General features: G+C 55.1%; 12 protein-coding genes across 22 annotated transcripts; 3 read left to right on the forward strand and 9 right to left on the reverse strand.

Annotated features, from left to right (window-relative positions):
* Nucleotides 1–1049, reverse strand: KVP17_003396 (uncharacterized protein; the record flags this gene model as incomplete). Of its 2 annotated transcripts, none has more annotated exons than XM_068520626.1 (1): nucleotides 1–1049. In XM_068520626.1, a coding segment is annotated over one exon (1049 nt), but the record flags the coding sequence as incomplete, so codon positions are not given. The 2 variants fall into 2 exon arrangements, with proteins under 2 accessions (XP_068375927.1, XP_068375928.1); XM_068520627.1 differs by having other exon boundaries at nucleotides 40–1049.
* Nucleotides 1050–1134: 85 nt separating this feature from the next.
* Nucleotides 1135–3451, reverse strand: KVP17_003399 (uncharacterized protein; the record flags this gene model as incomplete). Of its 2 annotated transcripts, none has more annotated exon segments than XM_068520631.1 (3): nucleotides 1135–2022; nucleotides 2039–2650; nucleotides 2681–3451. In XM_068520631.1, the coding sequence occupies 3 exon segments, from the start codon at nucleotides 3449–3451 to the stop codon at nucleotides 1135–1137; spliced, it is 2271 nt and encodes a 756-aa protein (XP_068375931.1).
* Nucleotides 3452–3470: 19 nt separating this feature from the next.
* Nucleotides 3471–4985, reverse strand: KVP17_003402 (uncharacterized protein; the record flags this gene model as incomplete). Its single annotated transcript, XM_068520637.1, has 1 exon — nucleotides 3471–4985. One exon carries the CDS (start codon nucleotides 4983–4985, stop codon nucleotides 3471–3473), a length of 1515 nt encoding a protein of 504 aa, XP_068375937.1.
* A 27-nt stretch (nucleotides 4986–5012) lies between these two features.
* On the reverse strand, nucleotides 5013–6373 carry KVP17_003400 (uncharacterized protein; the record flags this gene model as incomplete). 3 transcript variants are annotated; one of them, XM_068520633.1, is made up of 2 exons in its annotated part: nucleotides 5013–5380; nucleotides 5410–6373. In XM_068520633.1, 2 exons carry the CDS (start codon nucleotides 6371–6373, stop codon nucleotides 5013–5015), a joined length of 1332 nt encoding a protein of 443 aa, XP_068375933.1. The 3 variants fall into 3 exon arrangements, with proteins under 3 accessions (XP_068375933.1, XP_068375935.1, XP_068375934.1); XM_068520635.1 differs by lacking the exon at nucleotides 5410–6373 and having other exon boundaries at nucleotides 5013–5333; XM_068520634.1 differs by having other exon boundaries at nucleotides 5354–6373.
* A 34-nt stretch (nucleotides 6374–6407) lies between these two features.
* Nucleotides 6408–9939, reverse strand: KVP17_003401 (uncharacterized protein; the record flags this gene model as incomplete). Its single annotated transcript, XM_068520636.1, has 2 exons — nucleotides 6408–6925; nucleotides 6954–9939. The coding sequence occupies 2 exons, from the start codon at nucleotides 9937–9939 to the stop codon at nucleotides 6408–6410; spliced, it is 3504 nt and encodes a 1167-aa protein (XP_068375936.1).
* A 45-nt stretch (nucleotides 9940–9984) lies between these two features.
* On the reverse strand, nucleotides 9985–11490 carry KVP17_003405 (uncharacterized protein; the record flags this gene model as incomplete). The annotated part of the gene is made up of 2 exons (XM_068520642.1): nucleotides 9985–10309; nucleotides 10337–11490. The coding sequence occupies 2 exons, from the start codon at nucleotides 11488–11490 to the stop codon at nucleotides 9985–9987; spliced, it is 1479 nt and encodes a 492-aa protein (XP_068375942.1).
* A 119-nt stretch (nucleotides 11491–11609) lies between these two features.
* Nucleotides 11610–12155, forward strand: KVP17_003397 (uncharacterized protein; the record flags this gene model as incomplete). Its single annotated transcript, XM_068520629.1, has 1 exon — nucleotides 11610–12155. One exon carries the CDS (start codon nucleotides 11610–11612, stop codon nucleotides 12153–12155), a length of 546 nt encoding a protein of 181 aa, XP_068375929.1.
* A 211-nt stretch (nucleotides 12156–12366) lies between these two features.
* Nucleotides 12367–13165, reverse strand: KVP17_003394 (uncharacterized protein; the record flags this gene model as incomplete). 2 transcript variants are annotated; one of them, XM_068520621.1, is made up of 2 exons in its annotated part: nucleotides 12367–12986; nucleotides 13015–13165. In XM_068520621.1, the coding sequence occupies 2 exons, from the start codon at nucleotides 13163–13165 to the stop codon at nucleotides 12367–12369; spliced, it is 771 nt and encodes a 256-aa protein (XP_068375922.1). The 2 variants fall into 2 exon arrangements, with proteins under 2 accessions (XP_068375922.1, XP_068375921.1); XM_068520620.1 differs by lacking the exon at nucleotides 13015–13165 and having other exon boundaries at nucleotides 12367–12726.
* A 577-nt stretch (nucleotides 13166–13742) lies between these two features.
* Nucleotides 13743–14927, forward strand: KVP17_003398 (uncharacterized protein; the record flags this gene model as incomplete). The annotated part of the gene is made up of 1 exon (XM_068520630.1): nucleotides 13743–14927. The coding sequence occupies one exon, from the start codon at nucleotides 13743–13745 to the stop codon at nucleotides 14925–14927; it is 1185 nt and encodes a 394-aa protein (XP_068375930.1).
* A 1-nt stretch (nucleotide 14928) lies between these two features.
* Nucleotides 14929–20268, reverse strand: KVP17_003395 (uncharacterized protein; the record flags this gene model as incomplete). 4 transcript variants are annotated; one of them, XM_068520625.1, is made up of 3 exons in its annotated part: nucleotides 14929–15175; nucleotides 15205–19871; nucleotides 19900–20268. In XM_068520625.1, 3 exons carry the CDS (start codon nucleotides 20266–20268, stop codon nucleotides 14929–14931), a joined length of 5283 nt encoding a protein of 1760 aa, XP_068375926.1. The 4 variants fall into 4 exon arrangements, with proteins under 4 accessions (XP_068375926.1, XP_068375925.1, XP_068375924.1 ...); XM_068520624.1 differs by lacking the exons at nucleotides 15205–19871; nucleotides 19900–20268 and having other exon boundaries at nucleotides 14929–15156; XM_068520623.1 differs by lacking the exons at nucleotides 14929–15175; nucleotides 19900–20268 and having other exon boundaries at nucleotides 15204–19877.
* Nucleotides 20269–20301: 33 nt separating this feature from the next.
* Nucleotides 20302–21022, reverse strand: KVP17_003403 (uncharacterized protein; the record flags this gene model as incomplete). Of its 2 annotated transcripts, XM_068520638.1 has the most annotated exons (3): nucleotides 20302–20473; nucleotides 20502–20989; nucleotides 21020–21022. In XM_068520638.1, 3 exons carry the CDS (start codon nucleotides 21020–21022, stop codon nucleotides 20302–20304), a joined length of 663 nt encoding a protein of 220 aa, XP_068375938.1. The 2 variants fall into 2 exon arrangements, with proteins under 2 accessions (XP_068375938.1, XP_068375939.1); XM_068520639.1 differs by lacking the exons at nucleotides 20302–20473; nucleotides 21020–21022 and having other exon boundaries at nucleotides 20498–20977.
* A 206-nt stretch (nucleotides 21023–21228) lies between these two features.
* KVP17_003404 (uncharacterized protein) lies at nucleotides 21229–24124 on the forward strand (the record flags this gene model as incomplete). 2 transcript variants are annotated; one of them, XM_068520640.1, is made up of 1 exon in its annotated part: nucleotides 21229–24124. In XM_068520640.1, a coding segment is annotated over one exon (2896 nt), but the record flags the coding sequence as incomplete, so codon positions are not given. The 2 variants fall into 2 exon arrangements, with proteins under 2 accessions (XP_068375940.1, XP_068375941.1); XM_068520641.1 differs by having other exon boundaries at nucleotides 21229–24099.

Below are 24124 nucleotides of genomic sequence, written 5' to 3' on the forward strand. Positions count from 1 at the left end.
GCTTCCAATGAATCGGAGCTGTCCCAGCAGAGCACAAACCGATAGAATCCATCCATCTCTCCTTTAAGCAGCTTAACAACAGTGTCGTTGATGCTCTCGAAAGGTACGCACTGTACTGACGGTACGATGCGATGCTTCAGAGCGAACTCAAACATCTCCACCATGTATCGTGATCCACCAACAATGGATCCTGCCAACGTGCGCTGACTGAAAATCAGCTTGTAAAGGTCGATCTTAATGTCGCTGGAGTCGTTTTCGGGGATGCCAAGGAACACGAGGACACCGTCGGTAGCCAGGCAGTCCACAAAGGGGTCCAGGTCAATCTTGTAGGGGCAACAGTTCAGGATAACATCACACGTTCCTGTTGCGGCTTTCATCTGCTCAGGGTCCTTCGTGACAACGAACTTAGAGGCTCCGAATGAACGGGCCTCTCCTTCCTTCCTGGTGGAGGTGGAGAATACAGTCACTTCGGCACCCATTGCCTTGGCGAACTGGACAGCGAGATGACCAAGACCGCCCACAGAAATGATTCCAACGCTCATGTTGGCCTGCACGAATTTCCTTAGCGGACTGTAGACAGTGATGCCAGCGCACAGGAGGGGGGCAGCAACGGCATGCGGCAATCCCTTGGGGATCTTGTAAGAGAATCTAGAATTGACAACCTGTTCTCGAGCGAAGCAACCGCCCATGTTGTTTTCACCCAAGTAGGTTCCGTTGTACCCGGAGCCACAAATGTTCTCCTCCCCTTTAAGGCATTTAGGGCAACCCTCGCAGGACCCCGAGATCCAACCAACGCCGACCTTGTCTCCTACCTCCAAAGAACGCACGGCGGCGCCTTTCTCAGCAACAACCCCAACGCCTTCGTGTCCAGGCACCACAGGGTAGGTAGTAATCTTCCAATCATTCACTGCCATGTGGTGGTCGGTGTGACAAAGGCCGCAACACGTGAACTTCACTCTGACCTCTGTGGGCCCAACAGGCCGCAGACGCAGGGGGGTGAGCTCGAACGGAGAGGTTTCCGACAGGGTGACATATGCCTCGGTATTCATAAGTTTTGCACGTTATTTCATGGCGAGCACGTTTGATGTGGTGGACGGAGGAGAAGCAGCTCATGATGAAAGAACTCCGAGCAGCTCATGATGAAAGAACTCCGAGCTGCACACAGTGGTCGACGGCTCTTGCCAAGGATTCCGCGTTCCCCGCCTCGCCGGAGGCGGCAAGCCGACGGTCCGGCCTAATCAGAAGGAAGCCGCCGGCGGTCTTACTCAGCGAAGGGGCGAGTTGGTGTTTTATGTGTCCCCGAGGGTCTATGCCAACCATCGTAGGAACCCGTTTCGTGCTGGAATCGTGTGAAATGGCTCGGATCAAATCCCGCGGAGCCAAACGACGAATGGTCTCCTCTGACGTATTCCCTTTTGAGGGTCCGCTTAAAATCCACAACGTCCGTAGCCCCGGTTGAGTCAGGTGCGGAGCCATACCGGCGCAAAGCCTAGACACCCGTCGCAGATGCTGAAACGTCCTCTCAGACCACTGGAACTGGACGTCAATGTCTAGGTCGACCTGGTCCATCTGAGAGCAGTCCACCATGGCTTTGAGCTGTCTGTACACATCCGAGATGGAAGGTTTCGCCTTCGCTACCGACTTCTTGGATTTCTTCTGTGTAAACCCCATCAACAGGACGAGTGTAGAATGAGTACCGATAAAAACCTGGAAAAGACTCAACCGAGATTCGGGTAACCGCGAGACGCCTGGCGAACATGCCTCCGGTGGCGGCGAGTGCACGGCGAAATGCCCTGGCACCACCGCTCCAAGATCGGCGCCCTCCTCTGTGGCCCCTTCCAGCGCTATGCCGTGCAAGAATCTCTCGAATCGGCGTCGTAAAGTGCGTACGCCGCCTCCGAATGGCGACAGTGCGTCGAGACACGTGGACGTGATGCCCTCACCTGCGTAACCGGAGCTACAGTACCCTACAACTAAAATGATTAGCGGGAAGTGATGAGCAAGTATTGCAGCTCGGAACGTCTGCAGGGACTGATACCAAGTCGTGGATGTATGCCGAAGCCAGCTGCCGCTCCGAGTTGTACGTGTTCCCCAGGTTCTCGTTCCCGTTGACCATACGCTCGAGTCTCCACCCCAGCGCCTCTACGTCTTGAATAGCGAGATTCAATCCCAAGGACAGCTGCGGCACGAACAGGTGTGCCGCGTCGCCAGCGAGGAAGATCCGATCCCGGTAGAACAGAGGAGCCGAGTGCTCGGAAATGCGCTCGGCTCCGCTGGAGAGCAGTTGCTTGACCTCGACTCGGGAGTGCAGCACGGCGGACAAGAGCTCCTCGACCGCCAGAAGCGTGGGATCCGGTAGCCGTACAGCGGTGGTCTTCTTTGGCAGCTCCTTGTGGGTCTCTCGGCACGTCAGCACGCTCCACGCTACATCCTCGCCCCACTGGAACGGAGCCATCAGTAGAATTCCTTTCGTGTCGTGAATTAGGTTGATGTGCTCGGGGTTCAGTTGTTGGGACTCGGCCACTTCACTGTACATGGCAGTGGGGCAGCCCTGCGCGACACACCAGTGGTTCACAGCATCCTCACGCCGAGCCTGGACTTCGACGGCGCCGTGGGCACCTGACCCGATAGTTGGAGGCGACTTAAGAATCTGAGTGAATTTTTAGCCAACGCAGCTTACCACACTAGCCGACAAGAATTCTTCAGGTGCGGTGACAGGAAGCATGGGTAACTCCAGCAATGCCCGAACAGTGGAGTGCACCCCGTCGCAGCCGACCAGGAACCGGCACTTGAGTGTGATTAATTCTAGTCCGAGCTCGACGGCCACAGTCACATCGTACCCGTTAGGCAGGAACTCGGAGTTCCACGTCTCGAAATTAGGTGCAGACCTGGAACCCCCAGACATCCGATCGGAGTTGGCGTCTTGATACACGGCCTTCACGTTGCACCCGTAGTTAATGACCACTTGGTGTTTCGCCAACTCGGATTCGATGCTGGCCATCAAGGTGTCCTCGTCCACGGATACACAGAAGTCGAACAATGAGGCAGACCGCACTAGCGGCACGCAAACGTTAACGGAGCGATTTATACAAAGACCAGCGTGGCGAATCACGGTCCCCCCCGCAACGAGCTTGCTGGCTACCCCTTGCACCGCGAGTGCCTCCAGAGCGCGAGGGTGCAGCAGCACTCCTTTACGGCGGGGCTGCCGGCAGCCAGGCCTCTTTTCCAGAACTGTTACATTCACTCCACGTCGTGCGAGGTTGAGTGCTAAGAGTAATCCTGTCACTCCCGCTCCAACGACGATGACAGAGAACTCCTCCTTCTCGTGAAGATTCTCGGTCGAAGAAGTCATAGTGTCGAGTGACACAGTCCTGTCCGAGACCTCTTGCTGGGTAGACAATACTTTCTGAGCCTCCCCGATCTCAAGTACGTCACCTGACGAAACACTCATCAATAAAACTCCGAATTTGTCACGACTTCTCCTGCTGCTTCATTCGGCGTTTCTGGCGCTCTAACTTTTTCATGCCAGGTCCACGTCCATGGAACTTGTAGGAGAGGTAGTTGAAGGCCTCCTTTGGGCCGAGGGGCCGTCCGTAGTCGTCTCGGTAGTCGAGCTTAATGCTACTGTCAGCGGTGTTGCCGACGGGAGTTACTCTATCGTGTCCACGACGCACATGAAGTTTGTTAGGCTTCAGATCACCCCTCTCCTTAAGTTTCCTTAAGGCTTCAGCCAACCCACCTCCCATGTACTCCTCCTGAACAACCTGTTCCACAGGTCCATCACCATCGCCAGGCATCTGGGGCGGTGCCGGAAGGGGTTTTTGTCTGACGGCCTCCGCCTTGTCCTGCGGTGTAACGAGCCGCTTAGAGAATTCGATGGTGGAAGCCATCTCCACGCATCCTTGCTGGGCTACTTGTTGGTTAAAGCTGGGCCGGAACGTGCTGAGAGTGCCGGACTCGTCAATAGTGTGACTTAATCCCAGATCTGGAGGTACCGCGCACACCACATCCTGTGCTGTGATTGGACGCCCGCGATTGATGCGCGTTGACAGAACTCGTTTCCATTCCAACGGATCAAAATCTGAAGACCCAAAGCTCATGCCGCTAGCTCCTGGTCGCGTCAACTCGTCGCCCCATTTGTCCTCCCACTCGTCTACCTTCTCCGAAGCCCTCATCCGGGGCTTAACGGTCACCACCGTGACGTCCAGGTCCTCGACGTCGTCCGTGTCGACGGGCAAGGGCTTTACGGGAATGGCTACCGGCTTTCGACGTTGGTCGCGTTTGCGAATCTTCAGCATTTCGACTTCAGTATAGAAGTCGTTGTGGGTAAGGGGCGCCGCAGCCGCTCCGAACACTTCAGGACCCACGACCTGTGTCTGGCTGTGATGATAGTTACGCCCCAGTGTTTGCTGGTTAAGCAGCCGTCGGAGACGTTCCTCAGGAGAGAGCGTTTCGTCCTCCTGCGCACGTGACAGCACCATTCCTTTGTCCTTCACCCGCGACGCCGCCCAACGGTCGTAGTGCTCGAGGATGTCCTTCTTGACAGTGCGACCGTCCTGTGTGGCGTAGAATTCATCACGCTGGGCATCTGCGGCCTCACGCCGTTTCCTGTCAAGATGGCTGAGGTCGGGATGCTCCAGTTCGTCGTCGCTGCTGTCGACGTGCCCCGTGCGACCGTCGATGATGCTTTTGTCCCTGAGGGTCAAGTAAACCGGCTCGTTACCGTCCAGCAGTTCTTCCAAATGCTTTGGATCGTGTCCAAGACGGAGCACATCTTTTTTTTGACGTTTCTGGTGGAACTCATCCCTGTCGAAATCTGCAGCCGTTCTGCGTGATCTGGTAACGGGGTCAACGAGAATGGGCTCATCATCGTCGTGCTTTCCACCCTCGGTCGACTCGGGCTGGTCCGTCGCCAGCGGTTTAAGGCCGAGTTCCGCGCGTAGTCTGTTTGTCTCATCAATGGAAAAAGAGACCTCGTCTGTCATAGTAAACAGTGAATTTCGAAACCTGCATCACGAAAAGTACGGCTCAGATCGTCTGTGTGTCTTGTTTTCTTTCTTTTTGATTTTCTTCCTCTGGAAGTCGAATCTTTCGAAACGGGTATGGGCCACGTCCTCATTGGGCAAGGCGAAGTCTGGACTCTGGTACGCCGACTCGACCTCTATTGTTTCCGGGCAGCCGTTGAACCGTACCTTCTTCCTCGCCATATTTCGTCGAGAAAACACACGCTTAGTGCTGGGCGATTGCAGATCGACGGTTACGAATGAGTGACGCGGCACCAGGCAGTCAAATTGAGAGGTCGGTTCACCCGTAGCGGCTATCGTGATCGGCATTGGTGCCACTGATTCGTGCGCTACGACGCCTTGCAGCAGGAACGATGCTGACTAAAGGCATGCGGTTCTGTCTCACCTTTGTCGTGTTCTCCGCATGGGATTCCCAGACAGTGCTGCTTCTTCCCGCCTGCCAAACGGGAGAGGTTCATGAAGTTGAGGTGTGACTCTGCCACGAAATACGCTCGCTGGGACTGACAGTGGCGTACGAAGTCTCCAAGGGAGGGGGACATGTCGCCCCGAGACGCTATGTGTACAGGCATGCCAGCCAGGAGGTGCTGGCTCAGTTCCATTGCCGTCTGCTTCACCAGGTGGCAGACTTGGATCGTTATAGGGGAGCGACTCAAGGCCACCCAATGGCGAGACAGCTCAGGCGGCAGGTGCAGCACCGTAGGCCGAAGAAGACATTCTATTGTAGCGCCATCCACCAACAGGCAACCTTCAATGTCAGAGAGCTGACCCAGCGCCTGTCGAAGCCACGCGCTCAGTCCGAGTGAATACAGGGGCCGCGCTGGGTCTCGAAACAGGTGGTCCCGCTCAACGATCATGTGGACGAAAAGGGCGGGAGTGCGGTAGGAAAAATGCAGGAGGTCCTGTGAGGCTACCTCATGTTCTGGTGAGAGTCGACCGTCCTTACAGATCAGAAGGTGGATGCCAGAAGAACAAGAGTCGACGAACCGCTGGATTGCTCCGATCTCGGGCACCACGTCATCCAGAATCGCTTCAGACGTCAGCACCACGATGGTGTTAGCTGCTGAGAACTGGGAGCGCCGTGGGTGCTCAACGGCTAATCGCAGCGCAGCCTCGAGGTCTTGACAGGGCTGCTGATGACCGACTGCCTCTGCGCAGACTAGAGTTGCCTGCACCATCGACACCTTGTGCTTATCCACAAGCAGCCGCCAGCACATGCCTTCACTCGAGAAGCTACCCACCCCGAACGGCACCTGCCGATCCTTTGTAGCACTGGCGAACTCCGCGATAAACTCAGCCCACTGCTGACTGTACGTGTGTGCAAAGCGCAGGTCGAGTAGAAAAACGAACATGCAATTTCCACAGGTTTGTCGGCAAAAAATTCGGTCACTGATAGTTTCGACGTCGTCTGCCCCGTGGAGACACGCCACCTCTCTTGGGAGTGATGCGTTCGCCAAACACAGGCACGAACGTGTGCCAGTCGAAGGGCTGCTGGTCCCACGTGCGGTGAGAGCTGACCGGTCTGTTGACCAAGTACCCCGGCGCGTCCTCGCCAAAACTGCGATAGCGTGCTGGCTTGTCGACATAGGTAGGAACGAGGCGGGTCATCAGGCTTCGCAGCGCCACGCTCTTTACTTTGCCGTCGACCAGTTTGTCGGATGCGGTGAGATTGTCGGCGATCTGCTTCAGATTGCGCCTACTGCGGCTGCGTTCGTCACTAACAGAATTCAGTTGATGCTCGAAGCTTTGCAAGATGTTTGCGCGGTCAGCGCCTACGAATCTCTTCTGGTCCTCTGGCAGGTACTGCAGGTGAGCAACCAGCTTTTCCAAAGTTTGCACAGTGTGGACCTTCCCATCGTCGTTGCATAGTCGGGCAGCAAAAAGGGCGAAGTCTGTGCGACCGCCTGAATAAGCAAACAGCGTGTAACTCACTCTTGATGAAGCCGTTAACTAACGTCCCAAAGAATCGGTTAGATGTTGGCCACAAACCCTTCGCTAGCATTTCCTCGAACACGTCCATAGCGGTCTCAGCTTCAGAACACCACAATAGTGCACTGATTATAGCGGTGTACGAGAAGATGTCCACATCGAATTTAAACAGCGTTGGATACCGATCCCAGATGTAAATGGTGGTGTCCGCGTCGTATCGACGACCAAAGAACTTTATGAGCAGGGTCATTGTGACCAGTGAGGGAATCACGCTCTCACCATCCATCAGGTCCAAGAGCAGGTCGACCTGCTGCAGGTCGCCAACTTCTGTGATACCTTCCAAAAGGTTATTGTAGATGACGACGTCGCCTGGCTGCATACGTCCACGCATATCGACATACACGTCAATCGCCGCCTCCACGTTCTTCTTTTGTACGTAGCCCTTTACCACGGTGCTGAACGTGATGACGTCGGGGCGGAAGGAGGGGTCGGTACCCACTTGACGCCAGAGAGCCAGTGCTTTGTCCACGTTGCCGGTGTTTACGCAGCAGTTGATTAGCGTGTTGAAAGTGACGTTGGGCACCGGGACTGCGGCATCCCTGGCTTCTCCGTAGACGCGTACAGCATCATCGCTGTTTTTGGCAGACACGAGCCAACGAATCAGACTTATCACGTGCAGTTGTAGCGGCACGACACCGCGAGTATTCCTCAACACGGAGAGCGCGTCGTCGAGCCGGTCGACCTCCAGCAGCGAACCAACGAGAGTATTGAAGGTGTCCTGTTTCAGTTGGAACTTCTTGGTGATCATTTCTTCCCAGAAGCCCACTGCCAGATCTAGATCGGCGACAGCGACAGCGGCCTTCAAGATGGCGTTCAAACAGGAAGCGCTGCTTCGACTGGACTCCTCACGCGCGTATCGAATGCACCTGTCAAGCAAATGAGTGTCGTTTGCGACATACGCTGCCTCTACGAGGCTGGAGAACATCACTGGATCGGACCAGCTCACAAAACCGCTGGCCAGCCGAGAAAAAAGCTCCAGCGGTGTGCTGGCAGTGACAGCGTCCAAGAGGTTCCTCTCCGTAAGTGAGGAGGGGCGGAAGCCCTTTTGAGTCATCTGGGAAAAGGCGCTCCAAGCATTGGCGTGATGCCTACTGTTGACGGCGCTGGTGATGGCGAAATCCCACACATCAGCGTCCAGCTGCACTCCGCTCTCTTCAAAAAGTCGCATGGTGTTTTCGACATCTGTCGGACGATGAACATCGTAGAGAAACGCGACGACGCAATTCAATGTCTCAGCATCCGCTGAGCCTGCCGCACGCATTGAACTGGACAGCGCCAGAACCTCCGCCTCAGATGCCTTCCCAGCTAAACAGCGCAATACAAGGCACTTAAGGACGCGGTTCTGCGTGCAAATAGGCACGTTCCCGTGGCCAGCCTGTCTGAGGCGGTCGACTGCCAGTGAGCAGTCCTGTTGGCGGCAAAGGTCGTCGATCGTTGGTGTCGATAGTGGAGAGCTCGTGTGCATCTGGAACTTACTGTACGTCATCTCAAAGTCCTCGATAACGTCGGCGTCGAATCTCTGCAGTCGTTTGTTACGCTGGAACCACTCGTTGACGCAGGATGCCATCTCTCCGTTGCGAGAAGAGAAACAGTTCCGGATTATAAGATTACACATCTGCGGGTCGACGAAACCCATGGTCTCGGCGTCTGCGAAGAGCGATACTGCATTGGGGCACCGAAGCCAGGCGAAAGCAAGCAACATCCACTTGTGGAGGAACGGCGATCGGTGCTTCCATCCTGTACAGTGACGAGCGAAGGCGTCGAACAACACCAGAGTGGGCAGGCTGGCCGTCGCAACGCGGAGGGGTACAGAGGAGAGACTCTCCATCACAGCGTGTATGCCGCGCTCTAGTGTCTTGATTCCCATGTTTAGGCACCCAGTGGGGCAGACGGCACACTGGTCGGTCATTGATAGCGAGAATATGTTAGGGTGGTTGGCTGCAACGCGTTCACTGAGCGTCGTGAGGTAGAACCCGAGTTTCTGGATGAAGGTGTCCGACTGGTTGTCGCCCTTCAATTTGGACATGAACAGCAGAGCTGTGCTAGCGGTGTCGGCCAGATCGCAGAACGCTTCTTCCATGTCGGCGTCGGTCTCCGAAACTCCTAAAGGAAGATGCACAGGGACCGCAGTTAGGTACTTGGCCAGTATTTCCATGACCTCCGCAGCGCGGTTTTGCTGTAAAAGCAGGCGAATCACGCTCCGCCAGGCCCGTAGACTGTATTTGCAGTCTACTACCGAGTTCTGCAGAAGATATACGAGATCATCAACCTTCGAGAAGCGGACGTACGAGTCGATCTCCCTCTCCTCGACACTCGCGGCACACTCAGGAGTGAGGTAGGGCTTCATACCGCGCAAATGGCTGACGATTTCCAGAACCGCAGCGTGTTGGTATCCAGTTGAGAGGGAGTCGAGGATATTAGTCAGCATGTCCTGCGCCTCGGAGGTGGTTCTCAGGGCGAAGGTGAATACCAGAAACTGGATAGTGCTCGAAATGGTGGTGCGCAGCACGGGATTATTAGGCTCGGCGGCCGAAAGTTCGCAGTACGACTCAATGACGTGACCTACATTCGCCAAAGAAGGCCAATTCGGTTGGACGTTGAATCGATCCAGGTTGCATATCCGTGGAACGATCGAATCCTGCCAACGGGATATCGCGCCTACGTAGTCCTTTTGCTGGAAGCAGCTGACCAAGGCAGCCATCTCGAGACAGTTTTCATCGTCCGAATGGTCCTCCCTCTGAGACAACAAGCCGAAACTTGGTTGGCGACCCAGATTTGGATGAAGAGTCGGAGTCACCGCTTCTCTGAAAAAGCTAATGGCCTCGTCCAGCGCTGAAGAGATTATCTCCGTGATCTCATCAGCCATTTGTCGGGCGGCTGGCATGCGCTCATCGACGCTTCCCGGCCATATAGTCGCATCGGAAATCATTCGCAGGTGGCAGTAAGAATAGTGAATTTATGGCAGCAGTGATCACTAAAAAGTACCCCCCATCAAGCGAGGCCTGTCAACACGCAAGCCGTAACGCTTCCTCATCTTCCTACTCCAGGATAGTATCTTCGAAGGCTGAATGCGGTCGTTGGGGTTCCAGTCGCACAGCCGAAGCACCAGTTTCCGTAAGTCGACCGAAAAACTCACGTTGGGTAGGCTGAAGTATCTGTCTTGGTCCACTTTGCTCAGGTACATGTCGTGCATGTCAGTTTCCCATCGCGTGGTGTCACTGATCTGGAACCGGTCACCATTGGCCCAGGCAGTAGCCTTGTCGCGATTCCACTCCTGAATAACCCGGTAAGTCTTGGACCTGATGTTCACATGCCCAGTAACTCACCGATTCGTATTCTCAGTGAGTTTATTTACTAAGAGGAAAATCGAAATGCCAAGTGACCAGTAGTCATGCTCGGAAATTGCGTCGCCGACCATGGAGAACGGGTCGCGGTAAGGGACGGTGCCGCCAAGCTTGTTACACCGTTCGCCAGCCTTCTTAACACTGCCATAGTCTCCGGCCACAAATGTGTACTGACCATCCACTTGCAACGCCATAATGTTCTGTGGCTTAATGTCGCAGTGCACAATGTCGAGCGACCTCATAAATAGGAACTGATGTGCCAAATCCTCGATGACGTCCACGAAGACAGTACCGTCGCCACCCCGGGCTATGTTCTCCCGCACGAAAGCCTCAAGGTTTTGCATCAACGGCATCATGACGTATTTGTGCTTGCCCACAGGTAAAAGATGAAATGGCCTAACTCCGCCGATGGAGAAGCCACTCATTTTTGTTAGCGCATCAAACTCCTTCTTCGTTACGGCCCTTCTTAGAGCAAGCTGTGCCCTGTCAATTTCCAATTGAAAGACGATGTTTTCCCCGCCACAACCTAAAATCGAGGTCACCGCGCCTCGCGAGTTGGGCCCGCTATAGAACAGGTAAGGGAATTCCGAGAGCATACACAGTACTGAGATGGATTTGCCCTTAGATACGTAGTAGCTCAACAGGTAAATGAAGTCGTCGAGGCGTGGAACGTCCTCGCCTCCACAAGATCTAAAGAGGTTGAAAAGGGCTTTCAGACCTTTCCTTTCGACTTCCTGTAATGTCGAGGACGTCCGCAGATATACAGTGTGCTTCTGGTCCACTAGATTGAGGACAAGCGTGCACATTGCACAGAGGTGGTCGACCACGGCGTTGTAGCTCTTCTTAAGAGCCAGTTTCCGCACGTCTGCCACGAACTTTCTACAGTCAAGAGTGGTTTCCTGCGAGTCATGACCTTCTTTCTCCACAGTAATCCGAAGCCGAGGCGCCTGCGGAACGAATGTGGAGTCGACGTACTTTAGCCAGAGGATAGCGTCCTCGATGGTCTCAATCTCGAAGTCAAAGTTGTTAGACCCCGGACGGCCAGAGTTCTCGTCGACGTCACCATAAACCGGCGATCCCGTCGTGCTCGAGTACACGCCGGCCTCGACGCGCTTGGTTAGACGGTAATCTACCATGCGCAGATATTTAGTAATATCGGGAAATCACTAAGTCTTTGATGCTGAAGGGAGCCACAGGGAGGCAGTATGTGTTGGATCGCGCTTGAACCTTTGTGCAAAAATCAGACAAATCACGGATGTCGCAGTACGGCTGGCTGACCGAGTCGAGTCTGCTTCCCAGACCTGCCAAGCCTATTGACCGGGTATCCAGCACCGGCCTCACTGGGATCCGTAGTGCCTTGGAGGAGGCAGGCGACGAGGTAAAAAACGCGGAGAAGACCCGTGCCGCTAGGAAAGTAGGTGGTTTCAGAACGGTTGGACAGAAAAGTAGCCGGTTGGCGCGGTTGATAGAGAAGTGTGAAGATACGAGGCGAAAGCCCGCGGTTGGCTCGGTCGACCCTGTGCACGCGTCAAGGCGAGCGCTTGAGAGAAAGGCTCTCGTATATGCGACAGTGGGCCAAGAGGCCCTTCGCGACATGGACGACCGGGACGTGAAAAAAACGGTTAGGCACTTCGCGTCAAGTGCAGACGAAGTTAGCGCAAAAACGAGTGGGGTTCGACAGACCTTCGAGCAGCCTCTCCTCGACAAGAACCTGCTGTTCAGTCCTGAACACGAAACACCGAAGGCGCACCGAAGAGACCAACTCCGAGACCGCCTCTCGCGCCTACGTCACCTGTCGTAGCCGAGACACAAGGCCGCCACCCCACGCACAGGCCCTGGACATGGCGGTGGTATGGAGTCGCCACGCCCGAAGCAATGTCGCACCAGCCAGTTGTCGACGCCGCCCTCGTAGGTCGACAGACTGCTGTCTGACAGGTCCGTTGATGCGTGCTCAAACTGCGGCATGCACGAGGGCACTGCTCTCGATTTCGAGACCTGAATGCCTTTCAGCACTAACTCCTCACCTTATTCATCAGCATCAAACACGTGCGAATCCTCAACGCCGTGGTGATGCATTCCGTAACGATAGCGACCTTCTTCCCATCGAAGTTCGGCACCACGAAATACACTGTGGTTGGCACTTCATCCTTGACCGGCAGGACTCGCTCGATCACTGACACGTGTTTGAGTCTCAGGAAGGAGAATTCAAGGACGTTTCCGGATGTCAAAACTATCTGAAAAAGCTGCAGAGTGGGGTCTATTCTGCATAGCAGGTGCAGAATCTGCTTTTGCTGCGTTATCTGCGGAAAGACGACTCCGGCGACCATTTCAGCCGAAAAGAGCCTCAACATCGTCCGATACTCCTCTCGCATCTCAGCAGCAGCGTCTCGAGGAATAACGGACCCTGGACATGGCCGAGGAGGTTTGAAGCACTCCGGTAGTGTCACTCGCGCAACAGCTCTGCGGCATTCCTCTCGCGTGATGAGCAGACTCACATTTCCTGGCTGGCTGGTCACGTCTGGAGACGCGAAGAGATAACCCACCCCTAACGCATCCTGGGTACCTGTACGATGGGAGTTGATCAGCGAAGTGCAAGGCTCGAGTCGACCGCTACGCGGACTAGGAACTATATCTGGGTGAGTTGGGATATGGGAGCTTACAACTCGAGTTCCACAGGGGCTTGTGCATCTTCGGCCTTTTTGGTGTTGGTGGTGTGGAGGACTCTTCCTCTTGTAACACTCGGGAGACCATGGATGACAGGTCTAGCGATGGAACGCCCTTCAAAGTGGAGGCATCCAAAGACGGCTCCATGTTGCTTTTCAAAGAGGCGGCATGAAACGACGGGTCTCGGACTACAGGACATGTGCTATCCTCGGTTTCACAAGAAAAACTGCTCGACTTGCTGACGGGCACCTGACTTGTTGGAGTGCTCATGGACTTTTCGACGAGAATTGATGGAGCTTCGAGGCTGTCGACACGTCGACAACGGCCTACCCAACAACGCCACCGGTGGTGCATCGAATGCTCCAGCAATTGCACCAATAATAGCTCACATCACCCATGTACTGCAAAATCACCCATGTAGTACTAATTATGTGTTTCCCATCACGACAGCGCTGACCTGTCACTTGACCAGTGTTGAGTGTTGGCTGGCTCATGTCAGTTGCTGATGGAATATTTTTGGGGAGCGGCCAACCTTCTGCAAAGTATCAGCGGCACTTCCTCGTGAAGGGCTGTTCATTCCTATGCGCCTGTTGGAGGCGATCTACAATTCCCAGCACATCATTCATTGTTGGGTTTGGAGTTAGTTGGGTAGAACGTGCAATAAACTGGGAATGTGGGAATTCTAGGCGAATGATACGAAAGCCATCCCAGAAAATACAACAAAATGTCGAAGCGAGTTCGACGAGATTGGTATGAACCACGAGACGGCCTGGTGTGCAGGCTCCTAGGTCACAGATCCGAGAACGTCACGGACTCCGAGAACGCCGTACTGATCACGAAGTTGGCTTGCTTCGACATGGATGACACACTGATCACAACCAAATCAGGCGACAGGTGGCCTTCAGAACCTACCGACTGGAAGTGGCTCTATCCGAAAATACCCGGGGAGCTTGCCAGACTGACGTCTGAAGGCTGCGCCGTCGTTGTTATCAGCAACCAGGGGGGTGTCGAGCGGGGAAAGACGAAATTGGGGGACCTGAAGGAGAAAGCAGAGGCCATGCAGACTGCTTGCGGTGCTCCGTTGTTGTTTTGCTTCGCCACGAAGTTCAACTGTTATCGAAAGCCTAGTCCTGGCATATGGGACTGGATAGTAAGCGACGTGTATCCAGACGTCAACAATAAAGACTGCTTCTACGTTGGGGACGCTGCTGGCAGAAAGCGTGTAAAGGGGCGTAACGATCACAGCTCTAGCGACCGTGACCTGGCATTGAATATTGGGATCGACTTCTTCACCCCAGAGATGTTCTTTGAGGAGAAACCCAGTGATGCGCCTTCTCACTCTTCAGCATTTGACCCACGACTGCTACGGTTGGTGACTGCAGATGAGATGACTCGGTTCTGGGACGAGAAGCTCCCCAAGAGTGCTGGACCGGAGGTCGTCATTATGGTAGGGCCCCCGGGCGCGGGAAAGAGTCGACTCGCCAGACACCTGTCGGAAACGAGGGGGTTCACTGTTGTGAATCAAGACGTTTTGAAGACACTGGCGAAGTGTAAGACCGTCATGAAAGCTGCACTGACTCGAGGTGAAGGTGTAGTCGTTGACCGCACGAACGGGCTCATGGCTGACCGCGCATCCTTTCTGCAGCTGGCTGGCTCTGTTTCTGTTAGAGCCGTGGTTTTCGAGGTTTCGAAGGACTTCTGCTTCCACATGGCCCGATTCAGGGATTACACGAGAACGAAGGAGAATAGGACCGCTTCTGTTCCAGCTGTGGTGGTCCATACCTATTTCAAGAAGTTCGAGCCACTCCAAATGACCGAGACGTACGAAACCGTCGTACATCTCAAAGAAAGGCAGCTGATGTTCCACGTAAGCAACGAGGATCGGCGATGGCTTGCGTGCATTCTCTGATTCATATTTGGTCGTCAGTGCTTTCTTTCAAGGCGCACAGCAGCGGCTGGGCGGACCTCAGCAGGTCGTAGAAAACTCGTTGAACCAAGTCAGCATCCCGTGTTATAGCGCTGTTACTGGCGTTGTATTGCCGACAGTTTCTGAAGATTAAGAAAATGTCATCCAACCAGACGCTCAACGAAGCGTAGCTGGCGGCCCGGAGGTTTTCCAATACCTTGCGGAGCCACATCGGTCTCTTGATCACTCGACTGTGTCTGGGAGAGACTCCAACACTCACTAGTAATCTGGAGCCTCTTGGACGTTGACAGGGTCTTTGAACCACTCACTCTGAGGGAGTCGCAGCAGCACCTTTGTTATATGCGACGCGACTTCCTTCCACGTGACAGGCGCAGTAACTGAGAGGCCAGGCAGACAGGAGTCCTCATCCACCGGTACTGCAGAGTTCTCAGCGTGCTTCAAAGCAATGCACTGAGGCGTCAGAGACGGTCTGAGGCTCTCACAGTACCGGATGAAGGCTTCGTCCCGTTGCAGGGGCATCCCCCCTTGAAGCCCGCCTACGAATAGTTTCACAATATCTCTTGTCGGCAACATGGTGTTCCCATAAGGCAGGTCGAATAAGTGCTGTGGCAGGCCCCATCCAAATAGCCTGGCATAGAATTTCTTACAGGTGACGAACTTCAGATTGGCCACGGTCTTTATGCGCCAGACGCGCTGGACCAAGTAGGAGTGCAGAGCTTCACACACTACGAAGGGTGCCGGTTCAACACGAGTCGAAGAGTCCGGCAAAGTCACCACAACCGGGACGAACCACGAATCAGGGAAGTTTGGAGGTGGTTGAGGTTTGCTGTCGTCGATTCGGCTCCAGTTCAACCCAGTGAAATGTTCCTTCATGAGAAGAAAGACTCGAAAACTCTCCGGTGAGCGCCGTAGCACGATTTCCAGCGCTTCCATGGCGACTGTCCATAGAGAGGCGTGCAGCTGTAAGGTATCGGTGCCGATCAAGAGAGCGTCCACAGCCAATACCGTCTTGACCATGAACTCTATGGCCAGACCTGAGCTGCGGAGGGCATCCTGATCCGTCTGCCACGAGCATCGGAAGGGGCAAGCCTTCCAGGGCTTAGAAACATCGAATGCTGTCATGTGCTGAATGCTAAGCGGTGGCAGGAGCTCCCCACTCCCCAGGGACACCAACGTCAGCAGCAAAGCCGCTCTCTGCGGCCCAAGACAGGGATACTGCAGAGACGGCAGCTGCAGACTGGCGCCTTTGGCCTCGGACAGAACGCGAGAGTGCGCTCGGACAACTGCTGAGCGCGGCCAGCGAGCCAACTGCGACGGGATGCGGCCGCGGCTGGAAGGGAGCACTATAGGTAGCAGCATCAGCGGGTCAAAGGCCGTGCCATGTAGCTTGTGGTGTGCCTGCCGGGCCAGAAGCCTGAGAGCGGGTTGCTTGGCTGTTAGTCGGAGGAAGTGCTCCGAGTGCGTCTGAAAAGGCGACGGAAAGCATATGTCGAGGCGGTAGAGCCTCCAGACATGCGAGAACAGGAAGTCCACCACCTCTGGAGCTCGAGCGTCCGGGTTCGACTCCGGACAGAAACGAGGGATCTCCGGGAGCGCAGCGTCCGCCAGAATAGAGAGAATCTGCGAGGTGAATCGCGTGTGCACACCGCGATCACTCTTTTCCGCTTGGACCTCCTGGATAATCGAGAGAACCAGTCTTAGAGCGCCAGGAGGGGTGAGCCCGTCACGGCCTCGCAATAGGGAGAGTCCGTTGTAAAGATGCATGATGAACAACCGTTCTGACAGGAAATATGGCCTGTTCAGATTCGGTTGCGACACTAGGAGGTTTTGCACATCTCGGTCCGAAACGAGGAACATTCTAGAGAGAGGCTTCTCGTAGACGAAGACGGCGAAGTAATCCACCAGCGCGGCCATGATGAACTCCATTTTCTCGGTGTCGCCGTTTGTAGAAGAGCTGATGGAGTTGTGGATTCTGACGAGCCCCAGTGCTGCTGCACCCCGTACGGAAGGAGGAAAATCGTGCCGACGCATGAGGCGAACCAGGCGCACAGTGCCAGTGTCCTGAATTATCCTCGATAGCGCCTCTATGGCTTCGAGCACCATCGAAGGGGAGGGGTCGTTCTCTAACTGATTCTCCCACATTCCAGGAGACTGACAACGTCTGAATCTCACCAGCAGGCCAATTCCGGAAGCCGCTCCATTGCGTACCCACAGGAAGGGTAGCCCAGCCTCAGGGAGCGTCCGCGCGATCTCGACTCGGTTGAGCGGGTCGAAGACACCCGCATGCATCCCCAGCTCCATATTGTTCAGGAAGTCACAGTCAGTTGTGGATAAATGTCCCACGAATTGCTGCTTAAGATGCCGTGTGGAAGCTATCCGCGCCGACAGCATGGCCGAGACCTTGGAGGCGTCGTCTTCCGGCTTGGCGCCTTCTGTTGCGGGTACAGTGGCGGCCACAGTAGTCCGCTCTTCAGACATCAGGTCTGCGGCCAATCCTCGAGGGTACGGAGTTTTCAGCACCAACCATGCAGCGCTGGTGCCGGCCTCTTCACACACTTCTAGTTTTACGGTAAGCGGCCAGAAGGACTCCACTGAGCTGGAAACAGCAAGCCCGGTGACGCAATTGACGGTAAGGCGGCCGAGGCGGTCAGGCTCGTCCACAGCCGCGAGAGGCAAACTCAGTCCTCGCAGAAGGATCAGCGCTGTGCAAGGTAGGAACCACTCCGGCTGGCCACCGATGGAACTTGTTAACGGCGCGATCTTCAGACCGAATGGGTCCTGCGGCGGGGCACTCCTATGAACGAACAGTTGGCTGGCCGTTGCTCCCGAGGGAACATGATTTCCAGGCAGCGTGGTGACGGCCTTCTCAACAGTCATCCGGTGGAGACTAGCATAGAAGAGAGGGCCTTTTCCTCCGCAAATAGGAGTAGCCTCCAAGCCGACGAATCCGAACCCGAATCCCTGTTTTGCGTCGCGAGTCATCACATCCACGGGATCGAAACAGCAGAAGGCAGGGAACCGGCCGTGAGGCTTCAAAGCCTCATCCAGTTTTGGGACCCCACTCGTCGCATAGAGATCTTGGACCGAATTCTCAGCCAGCGCCTGACGCAGACCATCCTCATCCTGGAAGTCGTTCATAAAAAGTCGCGGCGCTGCGCGGGCGATCCACATCCACGATGATGCACCCTCCTTTGTGACGGCCGGGGGAGGGCTCAAGGGAGATTGATCCACGTTGGCAATTACTCTCTCCTGACTCTTGCCTCTTTTGGAGAGGTGGATGAACAGACTCACGCAAACTTGTGTAGTTCCTAGCCTGTTCAAGAAACATAGACGAAACTCCGTGAGGTCCACGAACAGTTTCTCGATATTGTGGTGGTGAAAGGGTCGAAAGGCGGCCAGATTCAGCTGGTCCGGTTTCGGTGCCTGCCCATTCTTTACCGGTTGGTGCGGTAACGCACCATGTGGTAATTTCCACCATCCATCGGTAACAAATATCTGCCGAAGTTTCGTCTCCAATCGGCGGAAGAAGTCGTCAGTGCATATAAGGTTGCCAGCCCCCCTGCATACGGCGCGACGCACGTAGGTCAAGACGAAAGACGAGAAGGTGCCGGGGGGAATCCAGCGGTGCTCCTCCTCCGAGTGCCCCAATTTCTGGTCTAACGCCCACAGAATCAGAGAAGCCTTCAGGTGGTAACAGGGGTCGTGATAAACGTCAAGGACGGTGGTTCCGGGAGCAAAGGTGCGGGGCCTCTCGCTGCCACTGCTTTCCACATCATCGTACGACAGCGGTAGTATGTCCTCTCCCCAGACGACCATTTTGTAGTAGGTCTCCGATCGGCAGGTGAGGTCGATGCCCAGTTTGCTTTTGCCAAAGAGAAGGATGAAAATTGAATCGGCAATGTAGTAGCGCAGCGCCAATAGAAGCCAGTAGTCAACGAACACCAAGGCAGGGTGCACATTCACAACTCCGCCGACCCACGTTGCCGTTATGGCCCGTATGATCTCGAGGTGAATCTGGAACACCTCCTCTCCAGCCTCGTCTTCTGACACCAAGAACTCCTCCGGGAAGACCAGCAGAGAACCGTAAACGGAGTAGGACGGCCCCCACTGGGCGCATGGTGAGTGGTGGCGCAGGAAGACATTCAGGGAATCCTGTCGCGTCCCTTCCAGTTCGTCCTCTCCACCATCCGTTCGCGGAACCGGGTGAGGCTGTAGGTGGGGCCTGGGCAAGAACGCAAGCGTTAGCGACGTATACGGGATGGGATATGCCTGCATTATCTCCTTTAGAGCGAGAAGGATGGACGGCATGTGTTGAATGGTATGCGGGACGCATTTTTCCAGGTGCGGGGGGACCGCGACACGGATGGGGACTTCGATGGAGCCGCTCTCCCCGTCAGGCTGCTCAGCGCGTAGACTGCAGAAATCCTGCAGAACGAGGAAGTTGCCTCCGAATACAGCGACCATGTTGGGTGTCAACTCGGGGGCCACCCCGCGACACTCATAGAGGAAGACCTCCGCATCGCCGCGCGTCTGTGACTGTACGAAGGGAAGCGACGTCAGCAGCGCGAATCCCGGTGGCGAGACCGCCACCTCCATTGAGAAAGGGGTGGTCAGCTGGGACTTCTTCTTGCATAAGCTGCTAGCTAGCTTGTCGCTCAACAACGTGGGGAACCAGGGTTCCCGAGAGTCAGCAGTGGTAAGATAGATAGACTGTTGGAGCTTGGTAGACGAAGGCAATGACTGGTCGTCCGGAAAGTCCAGGTGAACGTGCTCCAAAAAATAGATTCCATGGTTCTCTGGGGAGGGGTCTACGAACTCGAAGTCTACTGATATGCGTAGGATAACGGAGATCGTTCTTTTGGCGGAGATTTGAGAGGCAGATTTCAGCACCTGAGCAGGGACGGCGAGAGTGATCACGGTGGCGGACTGCATGACCTCAGCCAACGTGTCTCACAGAGTATAGAATGGGGGACGCGATTTCGCAGAGGGTGAGCAAGTCCCTTTTGTCACCCATACCCGTCTTGACCACGGCCTCTGGAAAATCAGCCATCGTCGATGAGAGACATTTGAGTGGGAACGGCAGTGGTTGGTCGTTGATGCTTACCCCCAAAACGCTGAAGCCGGGTCCTGATGGCATGTGAAGTGGAACCGTAACGTCCACAGAGCCCCCCTCAATGCCGCTCTGCATTCTCTGCAGCCCTTCAGCCTCTTGCGGCGACAGCGGCAATACCACTGTGAACGTCGAGGTGCCGCTTATGCAGCACTTATCAAAGTCGACCGCCAATTTTAAGCTGTGCGACCTTAGCACCAGCGACGGGCTCATAGATTCGAAATGTCAGAGTTTTTGGCACACGCACTAGCCAGCCAAGTAGGCAAGTGAATCAGCGTCTTCGTAGGCCGTTGGGTTGTTGAAGAAGTCCATACATACACCGCAAGGCTCAACCGTGGCACAATCGTTGGCTAGAGCGCGGAACAGTCCAGTACGGGCCGGACCCTCGTTCTCCACGGAATATTCTCCGTTGATGTACCTGCGTTCGCCTTGTCTTTTTCTCTCACGCAAGAATGATGTACCCGAGCAGGGAGAAGACCATCAAGATGTCCTTCTTGCCGCCAACCTCGCCTCCAGCGCCTTCTTCCTGTTTCATCACGAAAGTCTTCACCGTATGGTCGTTGTCCGCCTCCAGTTGGTTGACGAAAGTAAACTCCTTGCCAGCCAAGGTGAGGTTGAGTTCGCCCTTGCCAGACATAGTTCCCAGCTGCTCCATAGTGTGCGACGTGGCGGCTGTCACTATCGACGGGGCATCTGTCGCGGGGTCGTCCCCCATGAAGAAGCACATGCCGTTGGAGTACCACAGGTGATCGAAGGTATACCAACCCTGAGGGTAGCCGTTGGTGTCGAACCAGCCCACATGTGTGAACTGTAGACCGATCTCGCCGTCCTTGTCATACAGCAGCGTGTGGATCAGCTTCTCGGAAATGGGCTCGAACTGGCCTGGAGCCAGAGAGGCGTAATCCGGATGTGCGTAGCTCATATTTACCGTTATCTGATAATGTCAACTTTACTCATAGCTTACCATATTTTCGTTGTGCCAAATCATCCGATACGAGGTTTCGGTTATCACTTCACCCTCAAGTGTTAAGGGCTACCAATAGCGGAGGCCTGTATCGATCAGAGGGACCTCTCAGGCCATCACGAAAAGATTTTCATGTAAAGGGTATCATTTGTGTGCATTTTCGTTTGTTCTTTGTGCAGCTCTGGAATGTGTTCAAGAAATAACGAATTATGGAAGACTATCCTACTCCACCTACCTTCCGGAGACGAACGAAAACCTCATCCGCCAGACAGGCTGAGGACGAGTCTCAGGACACGTCCTCTTCAGCATTCCAATTAAAACGGGATCGCAAACGAATCAGAATACAGAAAACGTCAACAGAGGACCCATCTGCTGTAGAACATCAACCTCCAATAGAGACTCCGGAGTGCCAGGTCAAGGCTAGTAAAAAGCCCCGCGATAGACGAAACTGGCGGGAGTTCATGACGCCTGAGAGGGTTCCCAAGCGAGAGCCCTCGTTAAGTGCCAAGGTACCTCCTAGCGGGACCAGCTCAATGGTCCTCACGCCTATGGGCACGCCTACGTGGCAGCTAAACACGTGGGAGAAGGAAACCACGCCTAGTGGTACTCCAATACTATTCAAGGGTATGGACCCGGCGTTAATGTCGTCGTTGTCAGGAGGGACCGGCAGCCTGACGAGCAGTCTGTTGGGAGGGGAATTCGAGGAGAAACTACTGAATGAGATAAGCGCGGAGTGGGAGGATGACGAGCAGCAGTTCGACCGTAACTGGTATGACGCGGATGAAAACACCGGTGCGTACGACCGGCCGGATGACGACCCTTCCCTTGTTGACCGCGAGGAGAAGGTGCTGCGTCGTGCAGGACACAAGAGCCAAAAGCAAAATCAGTTCCAGTTCCTCCGCAGCCAAGACCAGACGCTCTGGGAGTACAATCGAATGCACCAATCTGGAGTGGCACGAATGCTGCCCCCCACGGATGTAACGGTCAGCGACGAACAAGAGGCACGCGTGCACGTATGTGTCCGGGAAGTGCACCCGGCTTTCATCGAGAAGAACGGAGGGGGAACGATCAACATGGAGGCTGAGAACGAAGTCAGCCTTTGCAAGGAGCCTGGTTGCGACATGATGGTGATGGCACGCAAGGGCAGTGGGGTGGTGCGCTACTTCAGAGGACAACAGGACAAGGCTGCAATGCGCGATCGGTTTTGGGAACTGCAAGGAACTGACATGGGCGCCGCAATAGGAGTTGCGGGGCCCAAGGGCGAAGCGCGAGCACGTACGGAGCAGGAAGTGAAGACTGATGCGATGTTCTCCACCTACCTGAAGACCGCGCAGGCCTCTTCTGCCTTCGCTCGAACGAAGTCTGTGCAGGAGCAGCGGGAAAGTTTACCAGTGTACAACGTCCGGAGCAGCCTGCTGTCTCTTCTCCGCGAGCACTCAGTTGTTATCGTCGTGGGGGAGACAGGGTCCGGAAAGACCACGCAGCTGACGCAGTACATGTTCGAGGATGGCTGGGGCTCGAACGGCATCATCGGTTGCACACAACCAAGACGCGTTGCTGCCGTAAGTGTCGCAAAACGGGTCGCGGACGAGAGAGGCGGTGAGTTGGGAGGCGAAGTCGGATACGCCATCAGATTTGAGGACTGCACTTCTCGCGACACTCGGATCAAGTACATGACGGACGGAGTGCTGCTGAGGGAAGCACTTCTGGATAAGGTCTTGGAACGGTACACTGCGGTGATCATGGACGAAGCCCATGAACGTTCGCTAAACACCGACGTGCTGTTCGGCGTTCTTCGTGACGTAGTGGCGGAGCGGCGAGACTTCCGTCTCATTGTCACGAGTGCCACCATGGACGCCTCTCTCTTCTCACGTTTCTTTGGGAACGCTCCGGTGTTCGAGATTCCAGGACGGACCTTCCCTGTCACTGTGGAGTGGATGCGCGCCCCGGCTGCCGACTACGTCGACGCCGCAGTGCAGAAGACGCTGCAGGTCCACTGCGGGTCTAACCCCGAGGGCGATGTCCTCATATTCATGACTGGACAGGAGGATATTGAAGCCACATGTTATCTGCTGGCTGAGAGAGCGCATGCCTTGGGAGAGAAGGCCGCCCCTTTGACCATACTTCCAATTTACTCCCAGCTACCAAGTGACTTGCAAGCTCGGGTGTTCGCCCCCAGCAAGCACCGCAAGGTCATCGTGGCCACTAATATCGCGGAGACGTCCCTGACCTTGGACGGGGTCCGGTTTGTGATAGACTCTGGGTACTGCAAGCTCAAGGTGTACCAGGCGAAGATGGGTATGGACAGCCTGCAGATCGTGCCAGTCTCGCAGGCAAACGCCTCCCAGAGAGCTGGGCGCGCAGGGCGGACTGGACCTGGCGTGTGTTACCGCCTCTACACGGAGAGGTCCTTCCTTAGCGATTTGAACGAGTCATCTATTCCCGAGATCCAGAGGTCCAACCTCGCGAATGTGATGCTTCTCCTCAAGAACCTGGGCATTCAGGATGTTTTTTCATTCCACTTCATGTCGACGCCCCCGAAGGAGACCATTGTAAGCTCTTTGTACCAGCTGTGGGTGCTGGGAGCCCTGGACAATGACGGAGAGATCACGGCATTTGGGAAAGACATGTGCCAGTTCCCACTGGACCCCCCCTTATCTAGAATGCTTCTAAGCAGTTCGAAGATCGGCTGCTCAGAGGAGATCCTTGTCATCGTATCACTACTGTCCGTACCGAATATATTTTTTCGACCTAAAGATAGGTCAGAAGAAAGCGACAACGCTCGTGAGAAGTTCTTTGTGCCCGAGTCAGACCACCTCACCCTGCTCAATGTCTTCCATCAGTGGAAGCGCCACAACTACAGCGCTCAATGGTGCTCATCACACTACCTGCACTTCAAGTCGCTTAAGAAAGCGAGGGAAATTCGCGCTCAGCTCGTGCAGCACATGACGTCTTCTAAGATTCCGCTGGACTCCTGTGGTAACGACTGGGACTTGCCTCGGAGGGCCATTTGCTCGGGATACTTCCACCATTCATCGAAAGCACGCGGTATTGGGGAGTTCGTTAACCTTCGAACTTCAGTGACTGGCCACCTGCACCCCACCA

The sequence above is a fragment of a genome, assembly GCF_019968985.1.
Source record: "MAG: Porospora cf. gigantea B chromosome Unknown PgB_NODE_281_length_24124_cov_126.881, whole genome shotgun sequence".
NCBI lineage: Eukaryota > Apicomplexa > Conoidasida > Eugregarinorida > Porosporidae > Porospora > Porospora cf. gigantea B.